General features: G+C 32.1%; 5 protein-coding genes across 10 annotated transcripts; 4 read left to right on the top strand and 1 right to left on the bottom strand.

Annotated features, from left to right (window-relative positions):
• Positions 1-1,935, top strand: LOC143209789 (type 1 phosphatidylinositol 4,5-bisphosphate 4-phosphatase). 2 transcript variants are annotated; one of them, XM_076425937.1, is made up of 6 exons: positions 1-142; positions 230-414; positions 489-698; positions 759-899; positions 1,006-1,060; positions 1,133-1,935. In XM_076425937.1, exons 1-6 carry the CDS (start codon positions 70-72, stop codon positions 1,216-1,218), a joined length of 750 nt encoding a protein of 249 aa, XP_076282052.1. In that variant the 5' UTR covers positions 1-69; the 3' UTR covers positions 1,219-1,935. The 2 variants fall into 2 exon arrangements, with proteins under 2 accessions (XP_076282052.1, XP_076282051.1); XM_076425936.1 differs by having other exon boundaries at positions 12-154.
• Positions 1,936-2,073: 138 nt separating this feature from the next.
• On the top strand, positions 2,074-3,883 carry LOC143209797 (chromosome transmission fidelity protein 8 homolog). The gene is made up of 2 exons (XM_076425950.1): positions 2,074-2,538; positions 2,613-3,883. Exons 1-2 carry the CDS (start codon positions 2,519-2,521, stop codon positions 2,941-2,943), a joined length of 351 nt encoding a protein of 116 aa, XP_076282065.1. The 5' UTR covers positions 2,074-2,518; the 3' UTR covers positions 2,944-3,883.
• On the bottom strand, positions 2,988-4,350 carry Smf (small ribonucleoprotein particle protein SmF). The gene is made up of 3 exons (XM_076425952.1): positions 3,893-4,350; positions 3,632-3,764; positions 2,988-3,367 (listed from the first exon to the last, which is right to left on the bottom strand). Exon 3 carries the CDS (start codon positions 3,344-3,346, stop codon positions 3,080-3,082), a length of 267 nt encoding a protein of 88 aa, XP_076282067.1. The 5' UTR covers positions 3,347-3,367; positions 3,632-3,764; positions 3,893-4,350; the 3' UTR covers positions 2,988-3,079.
• Positions 3,888-5,273, top strand: LOC143209788 (leukocyte receptor cluster member 1). The gene is made up of 3 exons (XM_076425935.1): positions 3,888-4,028; positions 4,107-4,206; positions 4,280-5,273. Exons 1-3 carry the CDS (start codon positions 4,006-4,008, stop codon positions 5,078-5,080), a joined length of 924 nt encoding a protein of 307 aa, XP_076282050.1. The 5' UTR covers positions 3,888-4,005; the 3' UTR covers positions 5,081-5,273.
• Positions 5,274-5,405: 132 nt separating this feature from the next.
• LOC143209783 (uncharacterized) lies at positions 5,406-9,840 on the top strand. 5 transcript variants are annotated; one of them, XM_076425925.1, is made up of 9 exons: positions 5,406-5,549; positions 6,238-6,363; positions 6,460-6,881; positions 6,957-7,064; positions 7,139-7,344; positions 7,408-7,583; positions 7,663-8,115; positions 8,202-8,408; positions 8,467-9,840. In XM_076425925.1, the coding sequence occupies exons 2-9, from the start codon at positions 6,309-6,311 to the stop codon at positions 8,829-8,831; spliced, it is 1,992 nt and encodes a 663-aa protein (XP_076282040.1). In that variant the 5' UTR covers positions 5,406-5,549; positions 6,238-6,308; the 3' UTR covers positions 8,832-9,840. The 5 variants fall into 5 exon arrangements, with proteins under 5 accessions (XP_076282040.1, XP_076282037.1, XP_076282042.1 ...); XM_076425927.1 differs by lacking the exon at positions 5,406-5,549 and adding an exon at positions 5,596-5,749; XM_076425922.1 differs by having other exon boundaries at positions 6,238-6,881.
• Positions 9,841-9,908: the final 68 nt, after the last annotated feature.

Below are 9,908 nucleotides of genomic sequence, written 5' to 3'. Positions count from 1 at the left end.
GTCATCGGAGCACCGGGAGTACTGTCAAACACCACTTTAAATAAATTGTTGGGCGATTAACGGCTCAACATGGTAGAGCGCAAGGAGGGCGAGCGACAGCCATTATTAAAAAAGGAATATGATAATTACAGTTCACATAGCAGTGAGTTTCTAGGTAAATAATAGCTTCTCAGTCGGACTGTATTGACTAAATTGTTTAATCGGATTGCTTGTTTATAACATCTTCCAGATGAAAGCCAAGTGACTGTTAACACAGTCTCCCCAATTGGTCCCGATGAACTACCTCCACCGTATGAATCACTTCCTGGCGGTTGTCTGCCTATGGTTACATGTAGAGTTTGTCAGGCGATGATAGATATATCTGGTAAAAGAGATCAACACGTTGTCAAATGTTGTCAGTGCAATGAAGCTACCGTACGTTCAAGAATAATTTTCCCTGTCCTGCGAAAGCTACATACAAAACTAACTGCGTTAATTATTTTTTGTAGCCCATAAGGAACGCACCGCCTGGAAAGAAATATGTCCGTTGCCCCTGTAATTGTTTATTAATATGTAAAAGCTCCTCACAACGTATCGCATGTCCAAGGCCAAATTGTAAACGTATTATTAATCTCGCTCCAAGTCCAATTACACCACCTGTTCTATGTTTGCCTGGAATGTGTAGAGTATGCTGTGCTCACTGTCATGATACATTTTTGGTAAGTAGCTTATGTAAATACAACGTTTATATGGATTTTAATGTACATTCTGCTCCTTAGTTTAACACGTTAACTAACGCATTGGCTCGATGTCCACATTGCCGAAAAATATCTTCTGTTGGTCCAGACTTTGCTAGAGGTCGAGCTATTGCATTCTTAATCGCTGGAATAATAGCATTAATAATTGCGATAGCTGTGACTGTAAGTAGCTTCTCGAAGTAATACTCGAAACAAATAAACTACTAATTTTATCGATTATTAATTTTACACTCTGGAACGGATTCAATTGTTGCTATGTTTTCTGCAGGTTGGAACAAATGTGTATGCTAGAACTCGTGGTGGAATTTATGTAGTCTATGTCGGTAAGTATTATAAACGGTTTCCAATTTTAAAAAAATTATGAATAAAGTATAGACAAATGTATTGCATTTCAGGTGCATTTTTATTGGCACTTTTGTGTCTTGGACGCAGCATTTATTATTTCACAATGAAAATTAGTTTGATAGAAGGCCCTATGTAGTCCTCTAAATGACAATCAACAGCTAATACTTTGAAACCGATTCCTCTAACATCTATGTTATAATAATATATTTAGATCAAATGTTTATAGTAATGACAAAAAAACATGTAAGTCCTGCTAGGACCTAACTGGTAGATGTAAACATTCTTACACGTGTACATGCGGGATTATATTGTAATAACCACTCAGTTACAAACATCCTCGCATATGCATATACAGATATACGTGTTACGGACGAAGAGAATGTGTGTCCGGTATACGACACTTTCTCATATAAGGTAATCTACCTAGAGTTGCTAGATGAAAGTGGGGGTGTTCATTTTAAACAAAAAGGATTGTTCCTCTGCACTATTATGTATAAAAGCACAGGACCAATGCAACAGCCCCATGAACTTGTTTTCATATTTGAAGTAAAATATACTATATATATATATATATACATATACATATATGCTTTCTACATCTACAGTAAACATATAAAATGCACATAGGTATAAACGTAAGTAAAGAAAAGAAACATTCTCGCATGAATATTATTCCAGTCATAAACAGCTATACATACAGCTACATAAATTACGAATACAGCTATAAATTACGTTTCTATCACTGTACTTGCATCGTCGCTAAAAAGAACCTTTTATAAATCAGTATCACTTAAAAGACATTTTTGGATCGATGTATTATTTGACATGCAAGTAAAATTATATATAAAATACAGATATTGAATGTTATCTTGTATTTTATTACCAGACACGATTGCATAATCCACCTTATTTTATTGTTTCCTTCCTTAAAATCGCGTAACTATATATATACATACTATATATAAACAAAATAATTGTACCAAATTATAATTATCAAAATCCAAAGTATTTATATAAATAATTATAAGAACATTTTAAATATACCCTTTGTGTCTACTTTAAGGAAATCCTTGTTCATAAACATATTTGTAAGAAACATCAGCTACAAAACATATATTGAATCAACCATTAAATATTTTTTCTGAAGTAATGTCATACGCTAGCTTGTTAGCAGGTGTTGGGAATGTAATTAATGGAAAAAAAAATAATATATATTTATATTGAAAAGAAAAAAAATCAAAAGAACCATTTTAAATTTGTGAGGAAAGACCTATAGCGGTATCTGTGGCGAAAAGCTTAATTAAGCTGCTGGTCAGTAGTTATTCGTCATTAGATGGCGCCACCTCATTAAATTATAAAGGCACCGCTATGAACTTTCTATATTCTATACATATATAGAAACATCATTTGCCGCCAAACAACACCAAACAAGGAACATGATCATACCGATTAAAAGGTGTCTCTACATTTATTTAGGTGGTAAAATAATTAACATATCGTATAATAAAGAAGTTTTTTGTGATTTTGCAGAGAGGGCAGCCTCGAAGAATGGGCAATCATTGAATTACAAGGCGATTTAAAATTCGATTCTACAGATATTATAAGTAAATATATCGGAGATCTGCACTTTTCAAAATCTGGCATACCAATATTGATAATTGGTATTCACGTATTACATGGGAAAGAGGTTGCGCTTCCAAAACCGTTTGCTATTTTGGAAAAGAAAGATAATGCAACAGATAAAATGACAGACGAATCCCAAGTAAAGACCGAGTATATTGTAAAGGCTCTTGTGAAGAAAAAATTGGTGTTTAGATCAAGACCAAAACCTATTATAACAAATGTTCCAAAATGTAATTAAGTCTGCCATGAATATAGTATCGACGAAAAAGAAATTCTAATAAGTTTAGAAAAGCATTGTACTTTTATTTTCATTGTCGTCTTAACTTAAGAATAAAATATATTACCCTAAATTGAATTATAAGTATAATTAAAGATTAATCTTTCATTTCTCCTTCTTCGTCTTCTTCTTCCACGCCTCGTATGTACATAACATTATTACACCTGATTAAAACTTCGCCAAGATTGCCAGTACAATTTCCATCTATATGCTCCTCGGTGTTGGCCAATTGCAAATTCATATACCCATCGACAGAGACCAGATAACCTTTGTATTCGTGGCCCCATTTTAGTTTAACCATCACAGGTTTTCCAGTCAAACCATTTAAGAATGGTTTTGGATTAATTGGCATTGTCGCAGCCATGATGTGAATTTATTTAATACTCTGTGAAGAATAATTCCATTATTTTTATAATATAACAGTAAAAAAAAAAACTTCCACACTATACGACAATTCAATTGATTTCATTGAACAATAAAAAACATCAAGTCTTAACAATATTTAATATTTAGATATGTAATACATATATGATTGGATCAAAGGGGGTTAGGTGTGCAAAACATCATGATTTCAACGAAATTAAGTTTGGTATTGATGTAAGATTAATGGGGTTAACTGTTATTTGTAGTATAATATGTGATTACTTACATGTTTAAACAATAAATATTTAGAAAATTTTTGAAATTTTGTAAATCTTGCAAAGCGTGTCGTACTAAAAGCCGCTCTGTTTTGAAGCGTTCAACACAGTTCAACAACTGCACTATGAATGGCTGCCACTACACTAAATAATAAAATAACAAGCACTTGTCAAACATTCGGAATGAAATGTCTAATTAAGGATTGTTGCACACAATATGATTGCATTTAATTAGATTATTTATAAATAATAATAATAATTTACCTACTTACCAAACATTTCCAGTAGAATTTGACGAGCAAAATTTTATGCACATAACCGTGCGTGTTTCACATTAAAGAATTTGTACATATCTTGCAGAAGAAGCACTTATATTTAAGTAAACATGAACATTCTCCCAAAGAAAAGGTACGATTGAATTGTCTGTATAAATATTTCTATAATAAGTCTCGAAAATATTATATTCTATGGAAATATTGTTTTTAGGTGGCATGTACGTACAAAAGAGAATATTGCTCGAGTGCGTAAAGATGAAGCAAAGGCTGCAGAAGAAGAGAGGATCAAACAAGAAAGAGCTCAGAAAGCTGTAAGCACGAATCAACGTTAAGCAAAAATCTGTATTATTCGTTTGTACGTTAATTGCTATTTTTTTGTATCAGGAAACCGAAGCGAGGATTGATTTTCTGAGAGAAAAAGCTAGATCAAAGTATGACGGACGAGAGGATACATCTAAAGCGGAAGAAGCATCTACATCCAAATTGGAACATGTCAATTTCTTCGCTGATCTTGAGCAAGGAATAATTGACTATAATAAGCCTAATGCAGAACATGAGAAAGAGAAGAAAGAGGAGAAAGAAAAATACGAAAAGCAAATCGGTTACCTTACTTATCTTGGACAAGATACTAACGAGGCGACAGGCAAAAAGAATTGGTACGAGGAGTTGCCTAGAAGAATTACAGACACCGAAAAGAATATAGAAGTACAACCGAAAAAGAAGGCTTTGGATGATCCAATACAGGATATTAGAAAGTATTTGAATATTATGGGAGCTGGTTCTGGAGAGAAGTCATTGAAAACAAAATCGGTTTCTATAAAAAGGGTAAAAGAGGAATCGGAGGATAGCGATTACGATCATAAAAGTGGATCGTCGAAGAAACATAAACATAAAAAATCGAAGAAGCATAAAAAAGATAAGCACTACAGTAAAGAAACTGTAAATCGAGAAAAACCAACTATGGACATAGCAAAGTTAAGAGCAGAAAGATTATTGAGAGAACAAAGCGAGAAATTAAGAGCAGAAGCATTGTTGGCTAAAATAAGAGGAGATCCAGTACCAGTAGTGGCTCCAGAAACTCCTTCTAAACCTGTTATCAAACAAAAATATAATTCACAATTCTTTCCTGAAATTGCTAGGCAAAATGCTGAAAAGACACCCAATGTACATTCATTGAAGAATTAGTATAAAGTGTAAGTTGATCTTTATTTCATAACTGTGTAATATTTACGTCTACTTAAGCGTTTAAAGATTATGATTATTATAATTATGTAAACATCCATCTGTGTACAGAGTATTTAAATAATATTTTATAATATTTGTGTTCGCATAGTTCCAAGTACATACACATACTGACAATAAAAATGTCAATAAAGTTGATATATCAGTTATTAAATACCGGATTCCTACAGCAATTCTATCTTATAAGTACAATAGAACATGCAAATGAAACCAGTCGTCGAAATTTGCACATCTATTTCTTTTATTTACGTTTTATTTATTTCGATGTTCCTTGCGAATTGCGAAGATTTCATAGTATCACGTGACACAAGATGGTGGAATATCACGGATCTCATGGATAACGCGTTAAAATGTAACGTTTATGTCATTTTTTCAGTATTCTTATTCATCACTTGACTGAAATTTTTTGGTCGTAAGTAAAATTCTCTTTATCTCTAGCTGTGTATTAAGCATTCGAAGTTCTCTCTTAATTAAAAATGTCGTTTGAAATCTCGAACCAGACGCTTACAACGCGCGAGTTTGCATTCGCTAAATATGATTTTCGAATTTGAACATCTGTGATTGTGCTTGATCACCAAAAGATGACAGTGTATAGCTGTGCATTCTCTTTCGGTTAGTGGAAACGTAAAGAGTTTGCATAGAAAATGTTCGAGAAAATTACTTTTTTAAGTCATGCTACTGATCGACCTTAAAGATAACCTCTTCGTTAATTTATACGAATACCGCCGTTTTGAAATATGATTCCGAGTGGTTTTTCTCTTGCGTAGCTTTTATAAAGATATTTATCATTGGTATGCTTCATAAAATATCTCAGTCGCGAAGGTAACGTTTAACCTGAAGTGGTATTGAGATTGTTTAGTTCAGTGGCACATAGCATAACGTTCTATTTAAATATATGTGTATTTACACTTAATAATTGTACGAGATTCCGATTTTAGATTATTATTGGCAACACAAATCGCGTTTTATTATTAACACATTAAAATTCAATCCATAGCAGTGTTCAAAATGTCTATTTAGTAGAGTAAATTGAAATTCTCTGTTTTTTTTTTTAAATTATTTATGAAATACCATGATAAACTTATGTATTTACATTTCAGGCAAAATGTCACTATTAATTTGAATATGAAACAGTTCTACAGATATGAGTTAACTAAATATTACAATCATAATGAATGAAGAAACAGGCATTGAAGATTCTTCATATCTAAGTTATGAAATAAATGGTACTAGATATATTTTACAAACAGTATCAGATTCACCTATTGATTTAATAAAAACCATATCTACTAATGAAGAGCAAACTGCAATTAATATTACAGATGAAACTCAAACAGAAAAAGAGGAAGAATCGATTTCTTTAGTTTGCCTAGATGGACAAGTTTATGCGTTTCAAAACGGAGAGTTACAGGAATTAGATTTCAGTCAAGTCATAGACCAAAATGAACAACAAGAAAAAACAGTTTTATTACCTAAAGGAGTTGATAATTGTGAAGCTCAGTACATTACTAATGAAGATTTAGTAATCAGAAATATTGATGAACAATCTCAGGAACAATATGAAGTTGTTATGGGACAAAATGAAAAGAATTTCATTGTGGAGAAGCAAAATGTAAATGCTAATGATTTTGTGGAAGTTGTAACAGCATTCAAATGTAAAATATGTACTTACACAACCCAAGACAAAACACAATTATTGCAGCACTTTCAAAAAACACATGTGAATCCAAAAGTTGATGTTGAAGTAGGTTTTTCAAGTTTTCTGGTTCTTTTTTTACGTTTATACAATATCTCCATGCTTCAATGGATATGTTTTTAGATAAAAGAAGAATTCAAAAATACAGATGATGTGAAACTGTTATATATGTGTGGAGAATGCTCCAATTGTTTTCCCTCTATAGAAGATTGTAAAGAACATATGATAAATGTAATTATGCAAAACATTTTACTGTAACAAAATTTGGTTCACACAATTAAGCGTTAATAATTGTTATATTCTAGGATCATCAATTAACAGATACAGGTTCTAATAAAGGTGGCAAAGAAAATATAACAGATGATTCGAAAGATTCTGCTTTACTCGACGAGTGTATTGGACAGAGCGCTGTAAATAATGATATAAAACACCAAGTGAAAATTCAGAAACCTTTAAGTTCTGAGTATATGCTCAACAAAAAAATGATCGAATTAATGGAAAGAAATATAAAGTAAGTAAATCATTAAATAGTTTAGACAATGCCACTATACTTATCTAACAAATGTTTTTTAAGGTGTTCGTATCGAGGATGCCCTTACAAATTTGCTACGGAAGAAACAATGCAGCAACACGCTCTGTGTCACACGGAATCCCAAAGTGGTACAGCGTTTAAATGTACTGTATGTCGGGACTTAAAATTTACTAAATGGAGACAATGTAGTTTACATTTATGGAAAAAACATCAAATTGGTTAGTATTTTGTATCAATATTTAAAGAAATAACGATTTTAAAAGATATTTCTGTTTAAAAGAAAAATTTCTCCATTAGATATAGGTCTGTTTACTTGTAAAATATGTAAAGCATACAAAAGTGCAACAATGGTGAAGCTGTTGACTCACATGAGAGTGCACAGTGAAACACGAGAGTACGAATGTTCCGAATGTGGTAAATGTTTCAAGCAAGCCAGTCAATTGCGTAATCATAGAGTAATGCACTTGGATCGTAAGACGCTAGAAGTTACACGTTGGTATACCTCAAAAAAATGCGACATGTGTGGGAAGACCTACGCGAACTCCAAATGTCTGAAAAGTCACATTCAAGCAGTGCATTCAAAATTGCGGCCATATGTTTGCAATGTTTGCGGACATTCCAGTGCTAGAAAAGCAATGTTACAAATGCATTTGCGTCAACATACAGGTGACAAACCCTTTAGCTGCGACCTATGTGAATATAAAACAGGAGATCATAATACGTTGCGTCGTCATATCATGCAACACACAGGTATACTTTCATAACACTGTAGCTAGCTGAATACGGGTATCCCTCGCACAATACGTATACATTACATATACAAATAATTATTTCAGGTTTCAGACCTTACAAATGTCCTCATTGTTCTTATACCGCAATACAAAGTAGTAGTTACAAAAATCATCTGAAATCCAGGCATCCTTTATTATCTGGTTTATTCACCTGTGATTTGTGTCCATTTAAAACTGTAAAAAATGAAAGTTACATGCAACACGTTCGGGATCATGAGAAAGGATTAATCAAAGCGAACATGCAGAAAAAAGGTAATATCCAAAGTTAAATGTAGTTGTATCCACAGACATTAATTCTTGTTTCCTTTAGATGGTGAGAATGTCGAAGTTTTTCCCGGTAACATCGCAGCGGCGCAATTGATTTATAGTTGTTTAGGAGCCTTCTCGAAAGTTGGCGATACTTTAGAAGCGAATTTAATGTCTTCCTCAACGTCTGCAGACGGTACATCACAAACGATCACAATACAAATACCGTCGAAACATCTTGAAGGTTCACTGCCAACAAGAGAAAATGGAACGAAAAGTAATTCGACGATAGAACAAGAAGATGAAGAAACGATGCATTGTTTCTTGAAAATTCCAAGAGAAGAAGAAGAAAATATAGATACCGGCGGTATAACTATTCCAGCAGAACCCGAAGAGTCGGGTGCAACAACAATTAATGTTGATACGTGAAAATATAAGAAGTGAAATTAATGAGAAAAAAATACTTCTATACTTTTGGAAATGCCAGAAATTTATACGTCGAAAGTAAATGAAGAAATGCTAGTCACGCGTTACTTAGATGATAAAAATTAACTTGTTTCGTTTTTCGATAGAAAAAAATCTAGATCTAATGCTTTAATTTAAAAAAAAAATACTAATTGTGATACTATTTTTGAAATTCTATATCGTATTTGCGACGAAACTACTAATAATCCAATTCTATTTGAACAAAAGGGTGGAGTAAATTTTTTGTTATTTTAAAGAACAATGGTGTATTAAACTTGTTAATTGCCTGAATGCATAAACTCTATTTCAGAATCGTATAAGTTCAAACTTTTATTTTGTCTTCAAAGAACCGTTTTTTTTACGGATCGAAAACGTTTAATTCTGTAATTGTTTTTATATTAATTTTTGTTAAAATTATAAACATAGATTGTTGTATACTAAAAAACACTTTTAATATTTTGAATGTATTTATTGATAATTAATAGTAAATTAGTAGAAGTGTACATAAAAATTGTAAAATAATAGTGTGGAAACCGTTGTAAAATGTAAATTACAATATTTCGTGTGATTTGTAGTAAGATTAAAATAATATTTTACACGATGGATGAAAAGAGAAACATTCTGGTATTTTCTGACTTAATTAGCAACCAGATAAAAATAACACTTATATCATTAGCATGGAAGAATGAATTTAAGGATTTCCAAGAGTGTTCAATATATTAACTGTTGAACTCCACAAATATGTTCTCACAAAATCAGTTTCCTATATCAATTTGCTTAAGTGTAAAAATTTCGTGAGTGGTAACTGATCGATCTATAAACATATTATTCATACAAAAAATCCAGTAGAAAGATTTTAAAAGATATATTGGTAAATTATAGTATACAACTGATGTCTTTTTTATATGCATTTTGTAAGAAGGTGTTAACTGAAAATAAAAGGTACTGCTTCTGTCGGAGTAGCCTAAGCAAATTGATACGAGTTATTATTTACAGCTAGTGATCCAAAAATGTGAGAAGCTTTTTTCCACATTCAAGCAA

This window comes from Lasioglossum baleicum, chromosome 6 (assembly GCF_051020765.1).
Source record: "Lasioglossum baleicum chromosome 6, iyLasBale1, whole genome shotgun sequence".
Lineage (NCBI taxonomy): Eukaryota > Metazoa > Arthropoda > Insecta > Hymenoptera > Halictidae > Lasioglossum > Lasioglossum baleicum.
Note: the sequence above shows the minus strand (reverse complement) of the source record. Positions and strands in the feature narration are given on the sequence as shown.

What these genes read in the sequence shown, in the direction of transcription:
- LOC143209789 (XM_076425936.1), top strand. Translation starts at nt 70, where the DNA reads ATGGTAGAGCGCAAGGAGGGCGAGCGACAGCCATTATTAAAAAAGGAA. An exon ending in ACTGTCATGATACATTTTTG is followed by an intron (nt 699 to 758) that starts GTAAGTAGCTTA and finishes TCTGCTCCTTAG; the next exon opens with TTTAACACGTTAACTAACGC. An exon ending in TAATTGCGATAGCTGTGACT is followed by an intron (nt 900 to 1,005) that starts GTAAGTAGCTTC and finishes TGTTTTCTGCAG; the next exon opens with GTTGGAACAAATGTGTATGC.
- LOC143209797 (XM_076425950.1), top strand. Translation starts at nt 2,519, where the DNA reads ATGATCATACCGATTAAAAG. An exon ending in ATGATCATACCGATTAAAAG is followed by an intron (nt 2,539 to 2,612) that starts GTGTCTCTACAT and finishes GTGATTTTGCAG; the next exon opens with AGAGGGCAGCCTCGAAGAAT.
- Smf (XM_076425952.1), bottom strand. Translation starts at nt 3,346, where the DNA reads ATGGCTGCGACAATGCCAATTAATCCAAAACCATTCTTAAATGGTTTG.
- LOC143209788 (XM_076425935.1), top strand. Translation starts at nt 4,006, where the DNA reads ATGAACATTCTCCCAAAGAAAAG. An exon ending in AACATTCTCCCAAAGAAAAG is followed by an intron (nt 4,029 to 4,106) that starts GTACGATTGAAT and finishes TATTGTTTTTAG; the next exon opens with GTGGCATGTACGTACAAAAG. An exon ending in AAGAAAGAGCTCAGAAAGCT is followed by an intron (nt 4,207 to 4,279) that starts GTAAGCACGAAT and finishes TTTTTGTATCAG; the next exon opens with GAAACCGAAGCGAGGATTGA.
- LOC143209783 (XM_076425922.1), top strand. Translation starts at nt 6,309, where the DNA reads ATGAATGAAGAAACAGGCATTGAAGATTCTTCATATCTAAGTTATGAA. An exon ending in ATGGAAAAAACATCAAATTG is followed by an intron (nt 7,584 to 7,662) that starts GTTAGTATTTTG and finishes TTTCTCCATTAG; the next exon opens with ATATAGGTCTGTTTACTTGT. An exon ending in TCATATCATGCAACACACAG is followed by an intron (nt 8,116 to 8,201) that starts GTATACTTTCAT and finishes TAATTATTTCAG; the next exon opens with GTTTCAGACCTTACAAATGT.